General features: G+C 36.1%; 4 protein-coding genes across 4 annotated transcripts; 2 read left to right on the plus strand and 2 right to left on the minus strand.

Moving 5' to 3' along the window:
* Positions 1-632: 632 nt before the first annotated feature.
* LOC114524761 (ras-related protein Rab6) lies at positions 633-3,694 on the minus strand. Its single transcript, XM_028545933.1, has 7 exons — positions 3,480-3,694; positions 3,284-3,342; positions 2,489-2,542; positions 2,305-2,410; positions 1,920-2,031; positions 1,725-1,818; positions 633-1,206 (listed from the first exon to the last, which is right to left on the minus strand). Exons 1-7 carry the CDS (start codon positions 3,541-3,543, stop codon positions 1,072-1,074), a joined length of 624 nt encoding a protein of 207 aa, XP_028401734.1. The 5' UTR covers positions 3,544-3,694; the 3' UTR covers positions 633-1,071.
* A 781-nt stretch (positions 3,695-4,475) lies between these two features.
* LOC114524710 (hormone-sensitive lipase-like) lies at positions 4,476-8,087 on the plus strand. Its single transcript, XM_028545870.1, has 7 exons — positions 4,476-5,339; positions 5,483-5,719; positions 5,930-6,109; positions 6,211-6,327; positions 6,531-6,717; positions 6,862-7,469; positions 7,840-8,087. The coding sequence occupies exons 1-7, from the start codon at positions 4,791-4,793 to the stop codon at positions 8,071-8,073; spliced, it is 2,112 nt and encodes a 703-aa protein (XP_028401671.1). The 5' UTR covers positions 4,476-4,790; the 3' UTR covers positions 8,074-8,087.
* LOC114524711 (out at first protein-like) lies at positions 8,040-10,109 on the minus strand. Its single transcript, XM_028545872.1, has 4 exons — positions 9,677-10,109; positions 9,312-9,446; positions 9,064-9,238; positions 8,040-8,958 (listed from the first exon to the last, which is right to left on the minus strand). The coding sequence occupies exons 1-4, from the start codon at positions 9,968-9,970 to the stop codon at positions 8,660-8,662; spliced, it is 903 nt and encodes a 300-aa protein (XP_028401673.1). The 5' UTR covers positions 9,971-10,109; the 3' UTR covers positions 8,040-8,659.
* Positions 10,110-10,143: 34 nt separating this feature from the next.
* On the plus strand, positions 10,144-17,614 carry LOC114524709 (AMP deaminase 2-like). The gene is made up of 15 exons (XM_028545869.1): positions 10,144-10,336; positions 11,233-11,592; positions 11,737-11,935; positions 12,116-12,368; positions 12,601-12,730; positions 13,199-13,330; positions 13,590-13,652; positions 13,833-13,887; positions 13,957-14,197; positions 14,647-14,773; positions 15,038-15,201; positions 15,408-15,528; positions 15,922-16,095; positions 16,345-16,455; positions 16,716-17,614. Exons 2-15 carry the CDS (start codon positions 11,254-11,256, stop codon positions 16,890-16,892), a joined length of 2,286 nt encoding a protein of 761 aa, XP_028401670.1. The 5' UTR covers positions 10,144-10,336; positions 11,233-11,253; the 3' UTR covers positions 16,893-17,614.
* The last annotated feature ends 1,148 nt before the right edge of the window (positions 17,615-18,762 follow it).

Consider the following 18,762-nt stretch of genomic DNA (forward strand, 5'->3'; position numbering starts at 1 on the left):
ATCTCTTTTCCAATAATTGTCACTTGTGAGAATAGCAACTAGTAGATGCTTAACTAATAACAGGAATTGCTTCTAATAAACTCTGAAAACTATAATGGCATTTAGAATTACCCGAATTGTTGTTTTGTTTGCTGTTTTTAACACGTGATGCTTAAAATTGTTTCAAGCAGCTTGACTTAATGAACTATAAGTCTTTTATGACAGTTTTGGGAATTCAGAAATTCCGATATTTACCTCTTTTAAAAATGCCTTACAAAAGAAAAATATCAAATTTCCAACTGTTTTAAAAGTACATCTCCTGTGACGCTTACGTCAGTTGGCACGTGACGCTCTATTGGAAATCGCCGTATATATAAGTTGCATAACGCAACCAGATCAGTGAACGCAACGTACAAACCATAGATAAAAACTGAATATTTTTCGACAGATGCAGGTGACTACGTAAAGAGATGTCTGCGGAGGAGATTAGGACAAACCGCGCATGCTGCCAGCAGGAGCAAGGAATGCCAAAAATGGCAATCGCACCACACAAGAAATGCAACTAATAACCTTCAAGAATAGAAAAATCGTGTACAGAAAATCCTCACTCAGACACAAAAAACATCTAACGAAAAGAAAAAACGAGGGGACGAAGTTTAATACAGTAGTGCCCTTTAGAACGCATCGTTCTGACGTCCTGGTTAACCGAAATAAAGATATTTTGCGTTAAAACGTCTAATAATAGTTTATCTAGTCTATTTAATCATGTATTCTTTGTGCAGTCTTATTTTTATCAACATTATCTATTTTTCCGAAGGCTAAAAACAGAAGCATACTTTTCTTGGAACCAAATAGTAGGAACCACCACCCCACTACTAATGTTGATAATTAATAATCCATTATTATAATTAATAATACCGCATTAGCAGTAGAAAACTATGCACCGGCGAAGACCAGCTTTGGAAGCTAAACAAATGTTTGTTGCAAGCCAAGTTATTTTTCAGGTAATATTGTTAGTATTTGTATTATGGACAGAGATCATATTCCAGGTCTCAGTTAGAACTCAGAGATTAAGATCCAATATTAACGCAGCTAGCACCAACACCCTCCTTCTTGTTGCGTGTTTTCTTGTGGCGTGTCTTTTAGTTTTACTTCAACTAAATCTTTGTTTGGTTTCTCTGCAGTATTTTCCATCCCTGGTAAGGCTGCTGCAACTCTTCGAAAAAGCTAGAAAATGCAATTATGAATTATCCAAGTTAAGTTAAAGTTGAACGACGGGACCGAAGTTAACAAGGGTGCACCACTTATAGGGAAAAATGTCCTTAACACCCGACATGAAAGTTTCTTCTGCATGCGAATTAAATCCTAACACAAAAGAAAACATCACCGTTCTATCCCGTCCTGAGGATAATCTACCAGAATGAGAACCAGCCTAACCATTAAACTTCATCACAGAGAAAACTCAAAAAGCTCATTTAACTTTACTTTAAGTTCAAAAATAATAATAATTGCATTCAAATAGGTCACCCGACCCAATTATACATGCAATCATATGGTAAGCATGGTTTTTACTCTAGATATGTAGGTATATAATACCCATGTAAATGGTGTAAGTAAAAATGATATATTTATGTATGGTAGCCTTGACTGGTATCCATAAGGGCCCTGACCCTACATTTACAGACTAAATAAAAAACTATTAGCTATTATTCAAGTGATATTACATCATGTATGATGTACAGTACCTGCTTGACATTGTATCCTGCTTTTGCACTTGTTTCAATAAACATTACATTTAATTCTTTGGACTTCCTCTCACCTTCTTCACTTGTCACTTGCCTACATTATTAAAAGTGTGTATTTAAAACCATAATTTTTCCTTCTGAAATCAAGTGTGTTCATAGCCTGAAAAGGACTTTATACAAAATATATCAACATACCTTTTATCTGAAAGATCCGTTTTGTTACCAACAAGCATGATAATTACATCATTCCCCCTCTCAGTTCTAACATCATCAATCCATTTATTTGTTTGTTGAAATGAATTATAATCTAAAAAGGCAAAATACATTATAATCTAAAAGCACAGTGGGCATTGATAATTTCCTGACTTACTAAAGCAAACAACCATATACATGGGAAAAGAGCAGTCATATTTATGTAACAATTTAAAATGTGGTCCAACCAAATTCTAGATAAATTATGCTCAAATTTTACTCACAAGAATAAAGTATGTTATTTAATACTTCTTATGTTCATTAAATAATCTCCTGGTTTAGTAATGTATTCTATAAAGTTAAAAAACAAATTTTCACTCTGCCATACTTGTAATGTCGTAGACAACTACAGCCACAGTTGAATCTCGGATGTAACTTGGTATCAAGCTTCTAAAACGCTCTTGCCCAGCAGTGTCCCATAGTTGCAAGCGGACCTTAAAAAATACACAGTAAATGTTATATTTCCATGTCTAAAAAGCTGATATTTGCATTATTTAATTTTATTTACTCACTGTTCGGTCCTCCAGATACATTGTCTTTGAGAGGAAGTCAATTCCAATAGTTGCCTGGTTAAAATGTTTATACATTTGATATAGGTTAATCCAAATTATACTTGATCAATGAATACAATGATAGACAATCAAAATAGTGAAAACTATCATTATGACTTCCATGTGGTAATTCATGTTAGATAAATTGTCAGATATAAATTGGTAAATAAACTGCAAGAAATTTCAAAAAAGTCTGACAAGTCCAGTCTATTGAATTTTTTGCTTCTTAAAGCTGCTTAATTATTTTACTTCAGAATTTTGCTGTTAAACAAGGCAAAATAAGAAGCAAAAACATATTCAAAAGCTATTGCGCCCATACCAGTATATGTATTTTTGACACATCATTCGATTACATGCAGCTTTTGGGGTAGGCTCATAAGTCATAAAAACTAGATGGTCTAGACAAGCAGGCTGACTATACCATGTTTCCATGAACTAATTTTTTTTTAATTAAAAGGGCCATAGCAAGTAGTTGAAGGTGAACTTTATTTCACTGTTAATTAAAAATACAGTAGTTTACAGATTACAAATTTATAAATTTGCATGTAACAATGCAGGGCAAGTTTGACAATAATAAATAGGCCTATACATACATTGAATAATAAAACAATTAGTTTTTCCAATAAATTAGCAGACTAACAAAACACTACTGATATGGCAAGTGCATATTTTATGAACCAAGTTTTATGCATGAGAGAAACACCTCAACAATATCAATAAGCCGTTCATTCACCAACAAGTTCATTAATACTTCACCTGATATGTATTGTCAAAACTGTCATACATAAACCTTGTGATTAGGGATGTTTTACCAACTGAAACACAAAAGACAGATTTAAAATTCCAAACAATTTCCGACCCCACAAATCCAAGATATAGCACAAAACGTCAAAATCTGAATATAATATTAGGTCCAACTGGTTGTTGACATATCAAAGAAGCAAATTCTCACCGCTCTGTTCACCGAGGAAAACTAGTTTAAATTTTCTCAAAGGATTGCCAAAATCTGATGCCATGTTCCTTGATTTTCCAGCAACCGTATCTTGCCTAAAATAATGCTACGGTATGGCCAGTGTCGTCTAAAATTAGGTAAAAATTCCTTTCTATTGGGTCATTTCAGCCACGTTGATGGATTCGATCGTTCAAAGTTCTCGTTGACCGAACTTTAATGCGCATGCGCAGCGTTAATATTAAGGTGTGTCCGAATTTTGTGATTGACCAATTTTTTTGACCACAAATTTTAATAATGATCATTATCCTGACTTCTTCATTGACGGGCGATTCTTTAGGTTTCTGATTAGGGGATGTTTCAATTCAACTTAAGAAACTGCCAGTAATTCAACATTTTAGAAGTGCAATCCTCCTACCTGCATATACGAATTATAATGCTTTACCGTAATTTTTTTAGCCAATGTTATGGCATAACTGAAAAGCTACCTTCAAGGCTTCAAGCTACCTTCAACCTGGGCTTGAGGACCAAACATGCTCTTGCTGTTCGCACAACTTACAGTAAGAGGTCATTAGAGACTGGGAAACAGAAGATCAATTTACAATTCAGTTACTTGAAGCAGACTACCAGTAGTCTCAATTGTATGTTTGGAAATTTAATAATACGTTGTTTCAACTTTCAAAGAAAAAGTGCTGATAAATTGTGTTAAGGCAAATGATCACTGTTGTTGTGACATTCGAATTCCAATGACATCATTTCAACCATTTCAACTCTTTAGTTGAATGAGTACTGGTACTAGGCATACTGGCACATTTGGAAGGCACCTCCGTTTTGAAATACGGATCTTTAATTAATCAACATTTCAATACTGTACCATTACCTAAATCAATAAAATCATTGCCAGGTTGGGGGTTGGCCACTGTTTCTGAAAAGGCTGTAGAACTGAAGATCGTATGACGTCATTGGATAATTAAAAGATGTAAACAAATATGACGTCTAGTGGCGTGATGGAACTTGTCTTTTATTGGCCTCTTTCAAACACCACGCACTTAAAGTACGTCGATTGTTGTAAATATTGTCTTTTTACTGTATGTTAACATGTTAACATAGAATATAAATCTCCCGGAGGAAGTGTGTCTTGATAACGGATGGAATATCAAGGTTTTGTTTTATTTTATTGCTAAACATGTCACAATAATTTTGTGACTTAATGGAGGCTGCCAGGCTGGCAGTATTATGCCTGTATATTTTGTAAAAATGAAGATAAGTATACTATAAATCTATACTAATTTATAAACACGCAGAAGGGCTAAAATGGGATCATATTATATCGAATCAGATTACGAATATCTGCCAGGACTGTTCAGTTCATTGACAGAGGTATTATCAGAAAATAGGCAATATTATGCGAGAATGGACGACAGTGGAAAATTCGAGAAATTCTCGCAATGCTTCGAAGATTTGCTAGAGATTACAGCAAAAACTTTAAAGTTGCTCCTAGAAGTTGCTGCTGTCTCACCGCTTTTTGATTATGATCCCAACATCAAGGGCAATGGCTACAGGACAATAGTCAGGGTGGTTGAGCTGTGTTTTAGACGTCTGCATTCATTGGGACTGTATTTTCAGGAGAACAGGGACGGACTGCTTTTTCGTTCAGATCATTACTATAAGGAAATTGTGAGCTATCTAGACTTGTCTAAAGGCTTATTTAAGTTCTTGGAGTTTGCGAAGCTTCTCTTAGAATGGAGCAATGGGAACGATTTATTCCCCCCTGAAGATTGTTATGATGCCAAGACAATGACTGAGTGTCACCTACATGAAATGGAAAAAGAGTGTTTCTATGGTAGACGTCTTGGATTTCATGTAAGCATTATTAGGAATATTAAAAGGTTGTAAATTAGGTTATTATATTCAATTTAAATTCTGTAAGGTTGATGGGAGTTTCGAGAGAAAAATGTCTAAATGCTTTTTTAAACCAAATATGTAACATGTAGTTTATATTTTAGTTCAACACTGCATTAAGAGGATTTTTAACCACTGTGTGCATCACTATGGCATCTTTTGGAGATGGTTATGAGAAACATGATGGATCCTTTACAGTAGCTGCAGCATCATTATTGAATGGCCCAAAATATTTGGTTAATCCGGACTTGAGAGCAAAAAAACTTATTTCTCTCAGTACACTTGTTGATATTGAATTTTGTAAAGCATTTTGGTCTCTTACAGAACGTTATGGTTTTCAGGTAAGTTTTACCCAGGCAGATCCAGATTTACACTCACAGTGAATGAAAAGAAAATATGATAGGAATATGTTCTATATATAATAGTATTATTATAATGATATGACCTGAAATTAAGTACTTATATGTAAGTACTTACGTAATTATACATAATTATATGTGATATTAAGTACTATCAGTAATTATCAATAATGAATTTGTTTTCTATTTCAGCACTTCCCCTTGATTGTTTCATCAGCATTAAGGGTAAATGAATTATTCAAGATACCTCCTGAACCTATGGAAATTATTACAGAAAGTGGAGATTATGTTACTATTCCACCACCTACTTCTTGGATTGGAGAGGCACCAGTTGATGTTCATCTGTTATCATATTTATTGAGAGAAGGACAGGTTAGTAGGGTTGGTTCTTTTAAAGTATTATGGGGGCCTGGGGCAATTATCTTTCCTCTTTTTAATGCTACTGACTACTACCCAGCATATTTGTTTTTCAGAGTCGTGATAAAGAAGGCAATGCTTGCCATAACTCTCAAGCTAAGCCTAAAGCAGATGGTCTTGTTATACATATACATGGTGGAGGATTCGTTGCACAGTCTTCAAAGTCTCATGAAGTAGGTTTGGAAGCACCATTGATATGTATAATGCATTTTTTTAATAAATGAAGTGATTTAAAAATAGAAGATAAAACCATACTACAATAGTTGGTGTGTTTTATTTTTAGTTGAAGTTTTTTCATCTAAGTTTCGTACAACAGGACTCAGATTTGAATCACAATCAGAGTACATTAGATCAACTGTATACCCTGTTTATTTAGATCTACTTGAGAAGCTGGGCTAAATCGCTCAATGTCCCAATACTTTCAATAGACTATGCTTTGGCACCTGAACTTCCCTTTCCTCGGGCCTTGGAGGAATGTCTCTTTACTTATGTCTGGGCTCTCAAAAACCTAGATAGGCTTGGTACCACCGGAAGGTATATTGCCTTAGTTGGTGATTCAGCGGGTAAGTGATATAATCATTATAATGATTATTATTAAGAATTTATAAGGCAAACGTCCCACTTGATAATCCTTCATATCGTACTTAACCTCATTCAAAAACCTCATTCAAAAACTGATAAATATGAAATACCATTCTTTCTAACAGGAGGAAATCTTTCCGTATCCCTGTGTTTAAAAGCAGCTTCTCATGGGATACGACTTCCAGATGGTATCTTGACATCGTATGCTCCATTTAATGTCCAGTTCCGTCCTTCACCATCACGGCTTCTCACCCTTTTGGATCCCTTATTACCTGTTGGTATCCTCACACAGTGTCTTGCGGCGTACACTGGAACGGCAGGAAAAGACAGTGGTGATGTTTCGAAAAAAACACAGACTTTGACTGGGAGTATTCCAAGAAAGACGGAATCTCAATCATCTAGTGATGACTGCTGTTGTTCTGAAAATGAAAAGCTGTTGCCAGATTTAGTTAAGGCTAATAGGCCTGGTAGCACGCGTGTACCACATGTCGCTAGCGAATTTGACTTGGTCCATGCGCAAACGAGTCACGTGCGCATAACACGATCCCAGTCTGATAGCGTGCTGCCAGGCACAAGCCGTGACTTAGAGATGCACAAGAAAGATCTCCATGACGTTACCTCGTGTGGTCTTCTAAATGATGATCATCTCATTGCAATGGCCAAGAATCCGTTTATATCTCCCTTGGTTGCGTCGAATGAAGAGTTGGCTAAGTTGCCTCCCATTGACTTACTGGTAAGTTAATTTTTTCAGAATTAAACAGTATACATAATCGTCCGTTGTATCGCTTCTCTGGTTTAACTAATGAAGGTAATCACCACAAAAATTACATTCACCACGTGACGTTTCAACAGAGATGAGGGATCCTTATATACTCTCAACATGACGTCATGTCCACGTTATTAACATCACATCACCCCGGAGTGTCGAACTGTTGGGTCGTGGATGTGATCTTTGTGCGGCGATTACTTTCATTATTAGCGATAATAGCGATAGTAGTGAACGTGAACCGTAAATGAAATACATACCCAATAAGTTCTTTGTTTTCCTTCATTCAAATGCACCTTGTCAAAGTATATAATTATTTCTGAATTACGTTATTTAGGCGTGTACTATGGATCCATTACTTGATGATTCCATCGAGTTCGCTAAACGGCTCCGTGATGCAGGAAATAAAGTTGAACTGTACATTGTGGACGATCTTCCGCATGGTTTTCTCAACTTTTACATGGTCTGTCAGGAGGGACGAGAGGCAAACGAGTTGTGTATTGCTTGTATAAAAAAAATATTACAAGGAAAAAGAAATGTGACTGAATCGTCAACACCACCGATATATTAACATTTAATATAACACCAATAATAGTATATGACAATATGTACTTAAATATATTAGCGTGTATATAGAATAATAAATTGGTATATTTAAAACTGGAACGAATTTAGGTGTAGGACAGTATATGAGGAGCATTAATTTGTATTTATTTGTTTTAAATATAGGGTTATTCCAATTAAATAAAAAATTCATTTCCCACGGTATTGCCTGCGTCGTTCCTTACAGAGGGGAAGAACACATTCTTTTTACATTCAATAAAGGAGAACGACTTTATATCGCAAATTTTTTTTTGATTATTTACAAAGAGATTATACAGAGATTATATTTACAAAGAGATTTACAAAGGTGTATTTTTATACATAGTTCATTATCATGATGGGTTTTTCAAGAACATGCATCTTTCAACCACTTTTTTGAAATGATTTATCCGAAAACCTTTTACAAATTGATTGCTGATTTGTCAATATATATTTCTTCTATACAATCTTTATTTATCAACAAATACTTTACTGACACCATATCTACCACATAAAACATTCCTGCCAGAACTACTAATTTTAGCCAATCAAATTTTGTTGGTAATCAGATTTGTTCACTGGACTGTAACAAATGGGGTCTCCCAGAAGCAGCTGTCATGATGATCCACATGATATTGAAATTGTCTACATTTTCCGCATGTTTTTATGCCACACCGATATGAGACTCTCTCACCTTCTTGGCCGTTGTCATCACAATATTTTAATGCACAAGGATACCAACTTAAACAAAACTCATAATGACAGATACACTTGCTATGTTTATCCGCTACAGTGTCACATCTAGATACAGCAGAGTCATTACTGTTTATGGTGGTAACTGATGATAAAAGATCTTTAAAAACATTTTCGTTTCCTGCAAAATATATAAATAAATAAATGTACAATCACAATATCTCACAGGCTAAATACAACCTTTATACAGTTGTACATTTTTTGTACATGATATAAAAACATCTACCTTGGGCAATAGCTTTAATGTTTTCTACACTGGTATAAATCTTATCAGCATCTCCACACATTTGATGAACATGGCCACTGAACAAGCCAGAGTTTCCAAACGGGATCTCCTTTTCCATGACCAGAAATTCTGTCTTAAGTTCTTCTTCAGGAATGCGAATCGCTTCTGGGTTTTTCTATTGAGAGACATTGTGGGGGTTATCATAATTAAGCCTAATATCATGAGTAAATCTTGTGATTTTAGCACACCTGTCTCAACTTTGATACAGCGTCCGAAGATATAAATTCACTTGGAGAAAATTTTAAGATGAAGCATAAAGTGTGAATGGGTTTTTCACCTCTCTCCATTTCACCAAGAACTGCTGTTTTCAACACTTGTAGGCTCTGCAATTGAACAAAAACTTAATATGGCCGTAAATAACCCCCAATTTAATTAAAGCTTAAAGCTGGTTTTAAGAAAAAGATGCCCAACAATCCAGCCTAACAATCCAATGGTAGCCAAAGAATATTTGGTCGAGTTTTATTTTGCAGCCTGTGACACGAGAAAAAATCAATTATAATGTATTATAATGTGAAAACACCAAATTTATAACATGCCCAATATAAGAACAGACCTTTGAAAAATCAATCAATGCCTTGGTTTTGGTTCCATCGGGCATCGTAAAGTCAATCGTTACAATATCTTTTTCAGGATCTGCCGTAAGATATTGTCGAGTATAATGTCCGCTTCTTGTTTTTACATTTACAATAAGTTCTGGGTAAGATAAATGACTAATAAAGATTATAACGCAGAACCAAGACAGAAAGAATTTGTTTTCCGCCATATTGGAAACATTTCTCGCGATAGAATACGAAGTGTGCACGATTATCCCCGACCTAAAATGATCATTGTTCAATAAATATGCCATTTTGACCTTGGCTTACCTTCGTGCAAACATTTCACAAAGAGTGTACTAATTCATTGTACATGTCAAATTTTGCATTCTTCTATTGTGCAATAACGACATCGTTTAATTTCTTTTTTTTCCCTTTCTTTTGTCTCGTAGCTAATCGTTGCCATTTTGCGTGACAACCACACTGGACAACCACAATTTCACATCACGAACATATTCCGGGTACTACCGACGTTTATCAGCTTCCTTCTGACTGTGTTGGAAATAATTTATATGAATAGCGAGAGCGTAAAGTCGGTAAAGCGCAGTAAGGTTTAGTGTGGGTTTAGATTTCCGTTTTGCGCAATAATCAAGAAACAGATTGAACATATAATCGTTCAGGTAAGCTTAAAATTGCTTAATCGTACGATTTACAAGTTATTCCATATATTTCACTGCCACCATGCTAAATGTATTGATAGATATTTTATGCTGAAATGTGAAGGTTGTAGTATAATAGTAAACTTGAGTAGTATAAATAAGTATATAAGCTTGGTCTAAGCTCTCGTGAAAAATTTCTTATTTTGATTTGCATTTTGGAGTTTACAATCTTCTATTCCTTTGTATTATAACTAGTATTAAATAGCTAGTATTTAAAAAGGTTAGCACATAAACGACGTTGACTACATCACGGGTGTTCGTTGTGTTTGTGTTATAGATTATGTAACAACGAATACCTGGTCACTTTGCAATTTATGCATGTGCCCCCATGAGACTCTATATATTATGTAAGATCATAAAAACATAAATGTAACACGTCTTGCCGTTTGTTTAACTGTGAACCCACCTGGCATCCAGTTGTTATGCTGGGAAGCATTTGTTGATCTTGACCTTGTACTCTCTGTAGTAAATATTCTTAGCCACTGGCCATGGATCATCTTGATACCTTTATAGTGCTTTAATAGTTACAAGGCTGAAGGCAGTCAAAAACTAAACTAAACTAAATACAAAAACTAAAGTGGAATACATAACACCTACAATGGGGTCTTTGTCATACTAACTCTCCTAGCTGAGACCCTTAGGTCAAAACATCAAAATGCTTTAGTCTATTTTACATATAGTGGGCGGTTCATATTTTCTGTTAAAGCTTATTTTCATGTTTATTTATTAAAATATTTTGTATCGTTGAACATAACCCATGAGAGTAAAACTGCCATTGAGAACAATGAAGTTGTAACAGTAATTAATAAACTTATATCAATTGACTAATTGGTATTTATATTGTGAATTTCTACTAGCTGTTGAAAACATAGAGCACAATGGATGGTGCTTTAGATGAAAATGCTTCAAGTCGAAGGAAGCATTTCCATGGCAATGTTTTGAAGTCATTAGCTGAGACGTGGGAGGTATTGACAGCAGAAACAACAACTGATGCCAAACGGGAAGGACATTGTCATCCATTTGAGATCCCGGATGAACCCATTGAACAAAATGAAATGATTAAAGAGGAGATCATCAGAGAGTGGAATTGTAGGTCTCATTCAATGAGAGAAGAAGAACCTTGTACAGATCCATCTAGGAGTAGCCTGCCAAGTTATGAAACTGAGGAACGTTTGCCTTTTCAACGGGTCCTGGTTGATGGAGAAGAAGCCAGTGGTGTAAGCCTAAAATTTACATTTTTCACTTCATTGTACAAAAATTGAAAATTCTAATTCTCACATTGCCATGTACATATATAGCATGTGAGTATTTAGGTGAGGGATAGCTGTACATAAGTAATGATATTGGTATACCCTGCATAGGTACCATATAAAGACCTGCAACAGGCCTCTGAACTCTTGTCTGAAGCCTTGTACATCAGAAGTAAGTACATGGCTTTGAGCTTGCAAAATTTCTGTCCCTCCACGGAAAATATCCTCAAGACTGTCCACAATGATTATGACATTCAACGTCACTTAAAGAAGAAAGGAATGGTATCGAAATCATATGAAGATGTTGAGTGTAAGTTGATAAGAGGTTGTGTACATATTGCAAACCATTGCTGTTTCCTCCCTTATACAATGGAGACCATTCAATCCTTGCAGAAAAATTTTGTGGCTGCCTTTCTTCATGTGCACTGTTTTCTCTCCTAGTCGTTTTTCTTGTGCCTTCAATCATTTTGGGGACCCTGTTTTTTCACAGGTTTGTCACAAACAAGTAACTTATCTTTGGAGGTTTCCGAAAATCCATTTAAAGACATTGAAATTCCGAAAGATTGGGGTTACAAGTTTGACATGATTGATGGCGTTGTTCAGATCACTGGAGCAGATAAACCAGAACAAGAAAGCACGTTGTTTGAGGCAAACGGCAAAATAAAGAGACATCCACATCCAACTTTACAGGAATTTTTTGCTGATTATAATATTGTCCTTGCTCTCTGTACGCATGGACCTATGTAAGTGTCAATATGTCACTGACCTCTTTTTGGAGAACGATTTTTGCGGAACCAACACGTCGCCCAACCATCAGTCTTTTTCATAATGACGGAAAACTCCGCAAAACTAACGAGCCACTTAAACTTCGTGTAACTGACAGACTTTCCGCTTCCGGAAGGTCCATTCGTTTTTCTCCTTGTGTCCGAAGAAACAAATAGCTATATTAACGTACGCGTCGTTGCTTTTATGTAGAAAATCGTTTTGCTTTCGTCGTCTGAAGTTTCTTGAAGCTCGCTACAACCTTCATATTCTTCTTAATGAACTGAAAGAACTTGCTGAGATGAAAAAAGTCCCACACAGAGATTTCTACAATGTTAGAAAGGTATTCGTTCGGAGTTCTCAACTTAAGAGAAAAAAACTTATTCAACGGTTACAAAAAGATCATGGTATGCCGTATATGGTGCTACAGCATGCATGCTTCTTTATGATTGTGTTTAATTTGTTTAGGCACAGTATATAAGGATTAAGGGATAATGTATTAGGGACACGTTGTATGTTGGGTTGAGTGGGTCTACTCAGGGCCGTAGCTAGACCGCTTGATTGGGAGGGTGTATATTCATATATTCATGTTTATATACTGTAGGAACAATAGCGTACCAATGAAATCAGTCGGGCATAAGACGAATATTTGAATATACACCCCCCAATTAAGCTTCTAAGTACAGTCCTGGGTCTACTGGGGGAGGTCAATTCAACTTAGCTTAATGCACGACTAGAAAGAATGACACAAAAGACATTGTAAACTTATAATATGTTGCAGTAATGTATCGATATATGTTTTTTTGTTCAGGTCGACACTCACATTCACGCGTCTTCCTCGATGAATCAAAAGCATCTTTTGAGATTCATTAAGAAGAAAGTAAAGTCGTGTCCACAAGAAAAAGTATTAGAACGGAATACACAACTTTTATCCTTAGAGGAGGTCAGGTCATTTACTATTCTGTCAGTAACAAGCATTATTTTATGGTCTTTCAAAAATCCTGTTTTTTAAAACCCTTATCCGGACCGTGGTCACTTTTTCATTTTTTGTTTCACCCCACCCTATAAACACTCCTATTTTTTTCAGTTACCCCACCATTTTCCTTCTAGCTCCCAACCCCGGCTATAAGTAATGATCTGTTCCTAAGATCACCTTTTCCCCGGTCTATACTAAAAGCTGATAACTTCATCTTTTGTTTTAGGTGTTTGATTCGTTGAATTTATCTATTTATGATTTAAGTGTTGATACGTTAGATGTTCATGCAGTGAGTATATGTATCTATCTGCGTGATGATGCAATTTTACCCGTCTCCACGAAGCTGTTCTTTGTTATGCATCCATACGCAGTAATCTATTTCTATTTTCACTAAATGTTTTTCGTTTATTGTGAAATACGGATCTACGACATTTACCTTCTGAATTTGTCCAGCTGTTATTTTTTAAAGGGTCGTCAAACTTTCCATCGCTTCGACAAGTTTAATAGCAAGTACAATCCTGTTGGTGAGTTTCTCTCGGACAATTTCCATGAATTTTGAACATGCAATACCAGGAATCTTACTTGTTTTTTAGGGGAGAGCAGCTTGCGAGAAATTTTCATGAAAACGGATAATTACATCGAGGGGCGATATTTTGCTCAACTGTTAAAGGAAGTAATAGCTGACCTTGAAGAAAGCAAATATCAGAATTCCGAGCTGCGAATATCGATCTACGGTCGTTCGAAAGATGAGTGGGACAATCTCGCGAAATGGGCAATTAATAACGAAGTTTATTCCAATAACATACGATGGCTTATTCAAGTACCACGTTTGTAGTGCGTATTTTATGGTTTGCAAGAGCATTTTCGTGATAGCTAAACGTCCAGTTTGCTACTGTTTGCAGTCGTGTGTCACTCACTCGTGTACAAATGTTTATTTCTAATTATTCCACCTCGAAAGCATGCTATTTATTGCTGATACTAAACAAATTCGCACACACATTACACAGTAAAAACAAAACGATTAAAATCACCTATCAAATAGGCTATCTTAACTATAGCCTAAAGATCGTTATCACTGGTATTCATGGCTGCACCGTCCATGTGTCTGTTATTCTGCATCGATTGCTAGGCTTAGAAGTTATATGTAATAACCTCGTTTTCATGTGGTAGGAATGCCCATAAAAAGCTGCACTCATCAGAAGTAAAATCTTTTTCATTCACTTTTATTATTTTATAAGAATTTTACAACGTTAGTTACTCTGCATTTGTGTGATCCTATATAGTGATATTTATCGCTCGAAGAATTTAGTGAAGAATTTCGAAGAAATATTGGAAAATGTTTTCTTGCCAATTATGGAAGTTTCCGTGAATCCAGCGTCTCATCCCGAATTACATACGTTTCTATCCCAGGTAATTTGTTTCATATGAAGTATTCAAATTTCAGGATATAGTTATTTTAATGGCATTCCTTGGCGTTTTTCGCAAGAGTTTCGTACTATTTGGTACTAAACTATTAAATCAACGACGGTTCACACTCAACATTTCTGAAATCATAACATCTCGTCACCATTCATTTCTCTATTTGTAGGGGAATTAGACCACCAAATATTTGGGCAAAATATCAAATGTTGAAGTTAATCTTGCTCGTTAACTGGTGTGTCTCGATATTTATAGGTGATTGGTTTTGATAGTGTCGATGATGAAAGTAAACACGAGGGTGTTCTATTTCACGAAGACAGTCCGTTGCCAGCCGACTGGACTAATGAAGAAAACCCGCCTTATGCATATTATCTGTATTATATGTATTGCAATATCATGATGCTGAATCATGTGCGAAGGTGTGTTCTTCATAGTGGTGCATGCACGGTTTCAACACAGCTCACCGCAGAGTACAATAGCCTGTATGATGATTGGACGTACTGATGATGGAGGTGGAAGCATTAGGAACATTTTGAACCAAAATATTAGGAACCCACTGATTGATCTTAGAGTAATTAAAACTCTAGAGGCGTTGAAAAACACATCATTTTATATTGCGTTTCAGAGAACGAGGTTTTAACACATTCGCTTTCCGACCTCATTGTGGCGAATCTGGTGCGGCCACACATTTAGTATGTGGGTTTATGTTAGCCGAAAATATTTCACATGGATTATTGCTCAGAAAGGTAAAGATCGATTTTGATCTTGCATTCGATAACCAGCCATCTACACAAGGGAATTAAAATAACGGTATTAATTAAAAAATAATCTCAAAACATTTAATTTGGTCCTCGACTTGAGTTGATTTAAAAAAAAACAAGAGTATATACATATTAGTAATCGGTCAGAAACCGCTTTTGGTCGATCTTAAATTATTTAGCCTGGTTACAAACGCACATTACGTTGCACGCAGGCTAAAGTCATGAAGATATCACGGATATGTTACGGCCGTTATTTTGAGCCCGCCTAGTCAGGGCCCGGTGGCCAGAGGCCTTAATTGGGAGGAATATTCATGTATTCGTAATATGACCGATATAATGCCTACTCTCCAGTTAATTTATATTTTTTGTTTTTCACAGGTGCCGGCTCTACAGTATTTGTACTACCTTGCTCAAATTGGTATAGCAATGTCACCACTCAGTAACAACTCGTTGTTTCTCGACTATCATCGAAACCCGTTACCCGAGTTTTTTGCCAGAGGATTGTTAGTCTCACTTTCTACCGATGATCCTCTGCAGTTCCATTTTACTAAGGTAAGTTTCCTAACAAACATGCTTGCAAAGAGGCGTTTCCAGGATTTAACAGCAGTTATAATCATAAACATTTGAGGCGTATTTTCTATAGAGGGTTCATGTCAGCCTAGCTCTTAACTTCTTAATTGCAGTACAAGTTTTGCTCATTTAAAACGCGAGATTATTCTTTTTCGCATCACCTGTTATATCAAGTCATATAGCATGAATAGTAAGTATATTGACATACAGTATATGTATCCATTCAATCAGGAGCCGTTGATGGAAGAATACAGTATTGCTGCCCAGGTGTACAAACTCCATCCCGCTGATATGTCAGAATTAGCTCGAAATAGTGTAGTCATGAGTGGTTTTGAAGATAGGGTAAGTCGAAATTCAGGTTTCAAATTATATTTCGAGGCCGGATAATCAAGAAACTAGCTGTATTAACTGGTCTCCTGCCACTTCGTACCTGGAAGAAACAAAGTGTATGAACGACGAAAAATGCCTTTTGAAAAATCTTTTGATAATATTCGAAAACTATTTCGATACTTTTGTATGACGGAAGCATTTTCGCAGAACTGACGCAAGTTACGACACAGGAAACGGCCAGATTATACCCTGCGCTTTTCATTTCAATATAGGTAAAAACCTACTGGCTTGGTTACAATTATAAGAAAGATGGCGTTCGCGGCAACGACATTCACAAGACAAATGTCCCTGGTGTGCGCGTGTCGTTCCGTTATGAAACCTTAATCGAAGAATTAACTACAATCTGCAACGCCGCACGATCAACATCGCCTACCAAAAGTTCCAAATGATTGTTTTTATATAGTCTGGTTACGGGTATATTTGCAATTTTGCGGGAATGGAATGGTGAAACATACATGCATATACAGTAGATTATATAATGTACTGTACATAGTTATATGCTAGAGAAATTTTAACCTTTTTAGTGAATTTCCAATAGGGAAAACACATGCAGATGAGGCAATTTGTCAAGGGCTGCTTGGTTTTAGTTCCGCAAGGAAAGGGATCTTCGTAAAAGCTATGATTGATCGTTGTAACGTGAGATCTGGATTGATATGTACTCTTCAATTTTTCAAACAACCACCTCCAGATATCTATCCTTTGCCAAGAACAGTATAACCATAATCATGTCAACGTGTATAGCATCACGAAATCATCTTCCGCAATCAAGGATTAATAAATTTCGCAATGCGTTTAGTTAGGGAAAAGCAAGAAAATTATTGCGAAAAGCGTTTTGGCCAATCACTTTACTGAATTTATCGTTCGCGCAAACAATGCACCCAGGGAAAATAAGATGCATGTATATGCTGGGCAATTAATACTATATATATAAACACGCGAGCGCTGTGTCCGACATTGCACGCCCTCAACATTGAATACCATAAACAGAGACAGCGATCAGATATAGGAATCAATTGAGGTAAAACTATATTTTAAAATAATGTGGGAAGTATATCCTACTCTAATTTGGAAATCATTTAAGGAAAATAAATGTTGAAAGCGACCAGTTTTCACCTGCTCTGACAAATGCGTGAGACGAAACGCGGAACTTGATCAAAATAAAATGCTCCGCGTCAGCGTCTGAAAAAATACTCGCAATGGACTTCTTCCTCGTCTGCCCCATGTGCGAATTTTTCTTATTTCTCCCTTTTACCCCCCTTTCTACAGGCGTACGCGGTGGGGGAGCGGTGGGTGCCGGACTGCTATGTGGGGCAGAATTAGCGATGAGTCGGACAATTCGTACTCATGAGTCGGACCCCTGGTCTTGAGATAGCCTTGTTATAGAGATATGCCGCATATGTTAAAATCTGAATGTTATAATTATGGGTAACACCCCGTGTTGCCGATTTCGTTACTACAATGTGTGCTGTATTGAAAGATTCCGTGGCCTAGGCGCTGCGGTAATCGATGCTGAGGGTAAAATCAGAGACAACGAGTTCAGACAATGCTTTCCGCCATATGACAACTGCTGTGCTTAATTAAAGACAGCAAATATACTGAAGTATATGACATGAAGTATGAAGTATATCACATGATAATTAAAACACATTTACAATTACAACACATTTTAGACATTTAAATTAAAAATATTCGTCCATACCATTTTTAATAACTAAAGACTAAACACCGCAAAGTAATGCATGGCAGATATATTTGGTATAAATAGATCTGTCATTTCTTAACTTCAATCATCATCAAACCCGGTGCTTTCTGTTAATGAGCAATATAGACGTTATGCAATATCGCACTTTATTACTGTCATTTTAGGGAACAAATTGCAAACAAATTTAATATGTGTCTGTGAAAAATAGAGAGTTGAGATAAGAAAATGCATATATTGGATTTTGGCTTGCAATGTCAAAAACTTCCAATCGAGTCTTGCCCGTTTTTAATTAACTGTAGTCAACACTCAGTACGAGTGAAGAGACCGAGAACGTCTTATTAAACGACAAGTCAAATAAATTGCTGGAAAATTCGTGGATTTCAATTCGAATAACTATTTTTTAATTAAAAATTTGTATTTTATGAGTTTGATCAGTGATCGCAAATAATAGGCAACTGCTAGCCTGCTACTCATTACGTACTGTCTGTCTTGGAGGTTTTCAATTCCAACACGATGATTCCGTCGAGAAAAGTCATTACTCACTTCTTTTTAAGGAA

Source organism: Dendronephthya gigantea, unplaced genomic scaffold, assembly GCF_004324835.1.
Source record: "Dendronephthya gigantea isolate DGI-Jeju-01 unplaced genomic scaffold, DenGig_1.0 000032F, whole genome shotgun sequence".
Classification (NCBI taxonomy): domain Eukaryota; kingdom Metazoa; phylum Cnidaria; class Anthozoa; order Malacalcyonacea; family Nephtheidae; genus Dendronephthya; species Dendronephthya gigantea.

Coding starts and splice junctions, on each gene's coding strand:
- LOC114524710 (XM_028545870.1), top strand. CDS start 4,791: ATGGGATCATATTATATCGAATCAGATTACGAATATCTGCCAGGACTG. Junction 6,328..6,530: donor AGTCTTCAAAGTCTCATGAA/GTAGGTTTGGAA, acceptor CTGTTTATTTAG/ATCTACTTGAGAAGCTGGGC. Junction 7,470..7,839: donor TGCCTCCCATTGACTTACTG/GTAAGTTAATTT, acceptor TACGTTATTTAG/GCGTGTACTATGGATCCATT.
- LOC114524761 (XM_028545933.1), bottom strand. CDS start 3,543: ATGGCATCAGATTTTGGCAATCCTTTGAGAAAATTTAAACTAGTTTTC. Junction 3,343..3,479: donor TTTCCTCGGTGAACAGAGCG/GTGAGAATTTGC, acceptor TTTGTGTTTCAG/TTGGTAAAACATCCCTAATC. Junction 2,032..2,304: donor AGTTGTCTACGACATTACAA/GTATGGCAGAGT, acceptor TTGCCTTTTTAG/ATTATAATTCATTTCAACAA.
- LOC114524711 (XM_028545872.1), bottom strand. CDS start 9,970: ATGGCATATTTATTGAACAATGATCATTTTAGGTCGGGGATAATCGTG. Junction 9,447..9,676: donor CATTGATTGATTTTTCAAAG/GTCTGTTCTTAT, acceptor GTTCAATTGCAG/AGCCTACAAGTGTTGAAAAC. Junction 8,959..9,063: donor CATTAAAGCTATTGCCCAAG/GTAGATGTTTTT, acceptor TATATTTTGCAG/GAAACGAAAATGTTTTTAAA.
- LOC114524709 (XM_028545869.1), top strand. CDS start 11,254: ATGGATGGTGCTTTAGATGAAAATGCTTCAAGTCGAAGGAAGCATTTC. Junction 11,936..12,115: donor ATCATATGAAGATGTTGAGT/GTAAGTTGATAA, acceptor GTTTTTTCACAG/GTTTGTCACAAACAAGTAAC. Junction 13,653..13,832: donor ATACGTTAGATGTTCATGCA/GTGAGTATATGT, acceptor TATTTTTTAAAG/GGTCGTCAAACTTTCCATCG.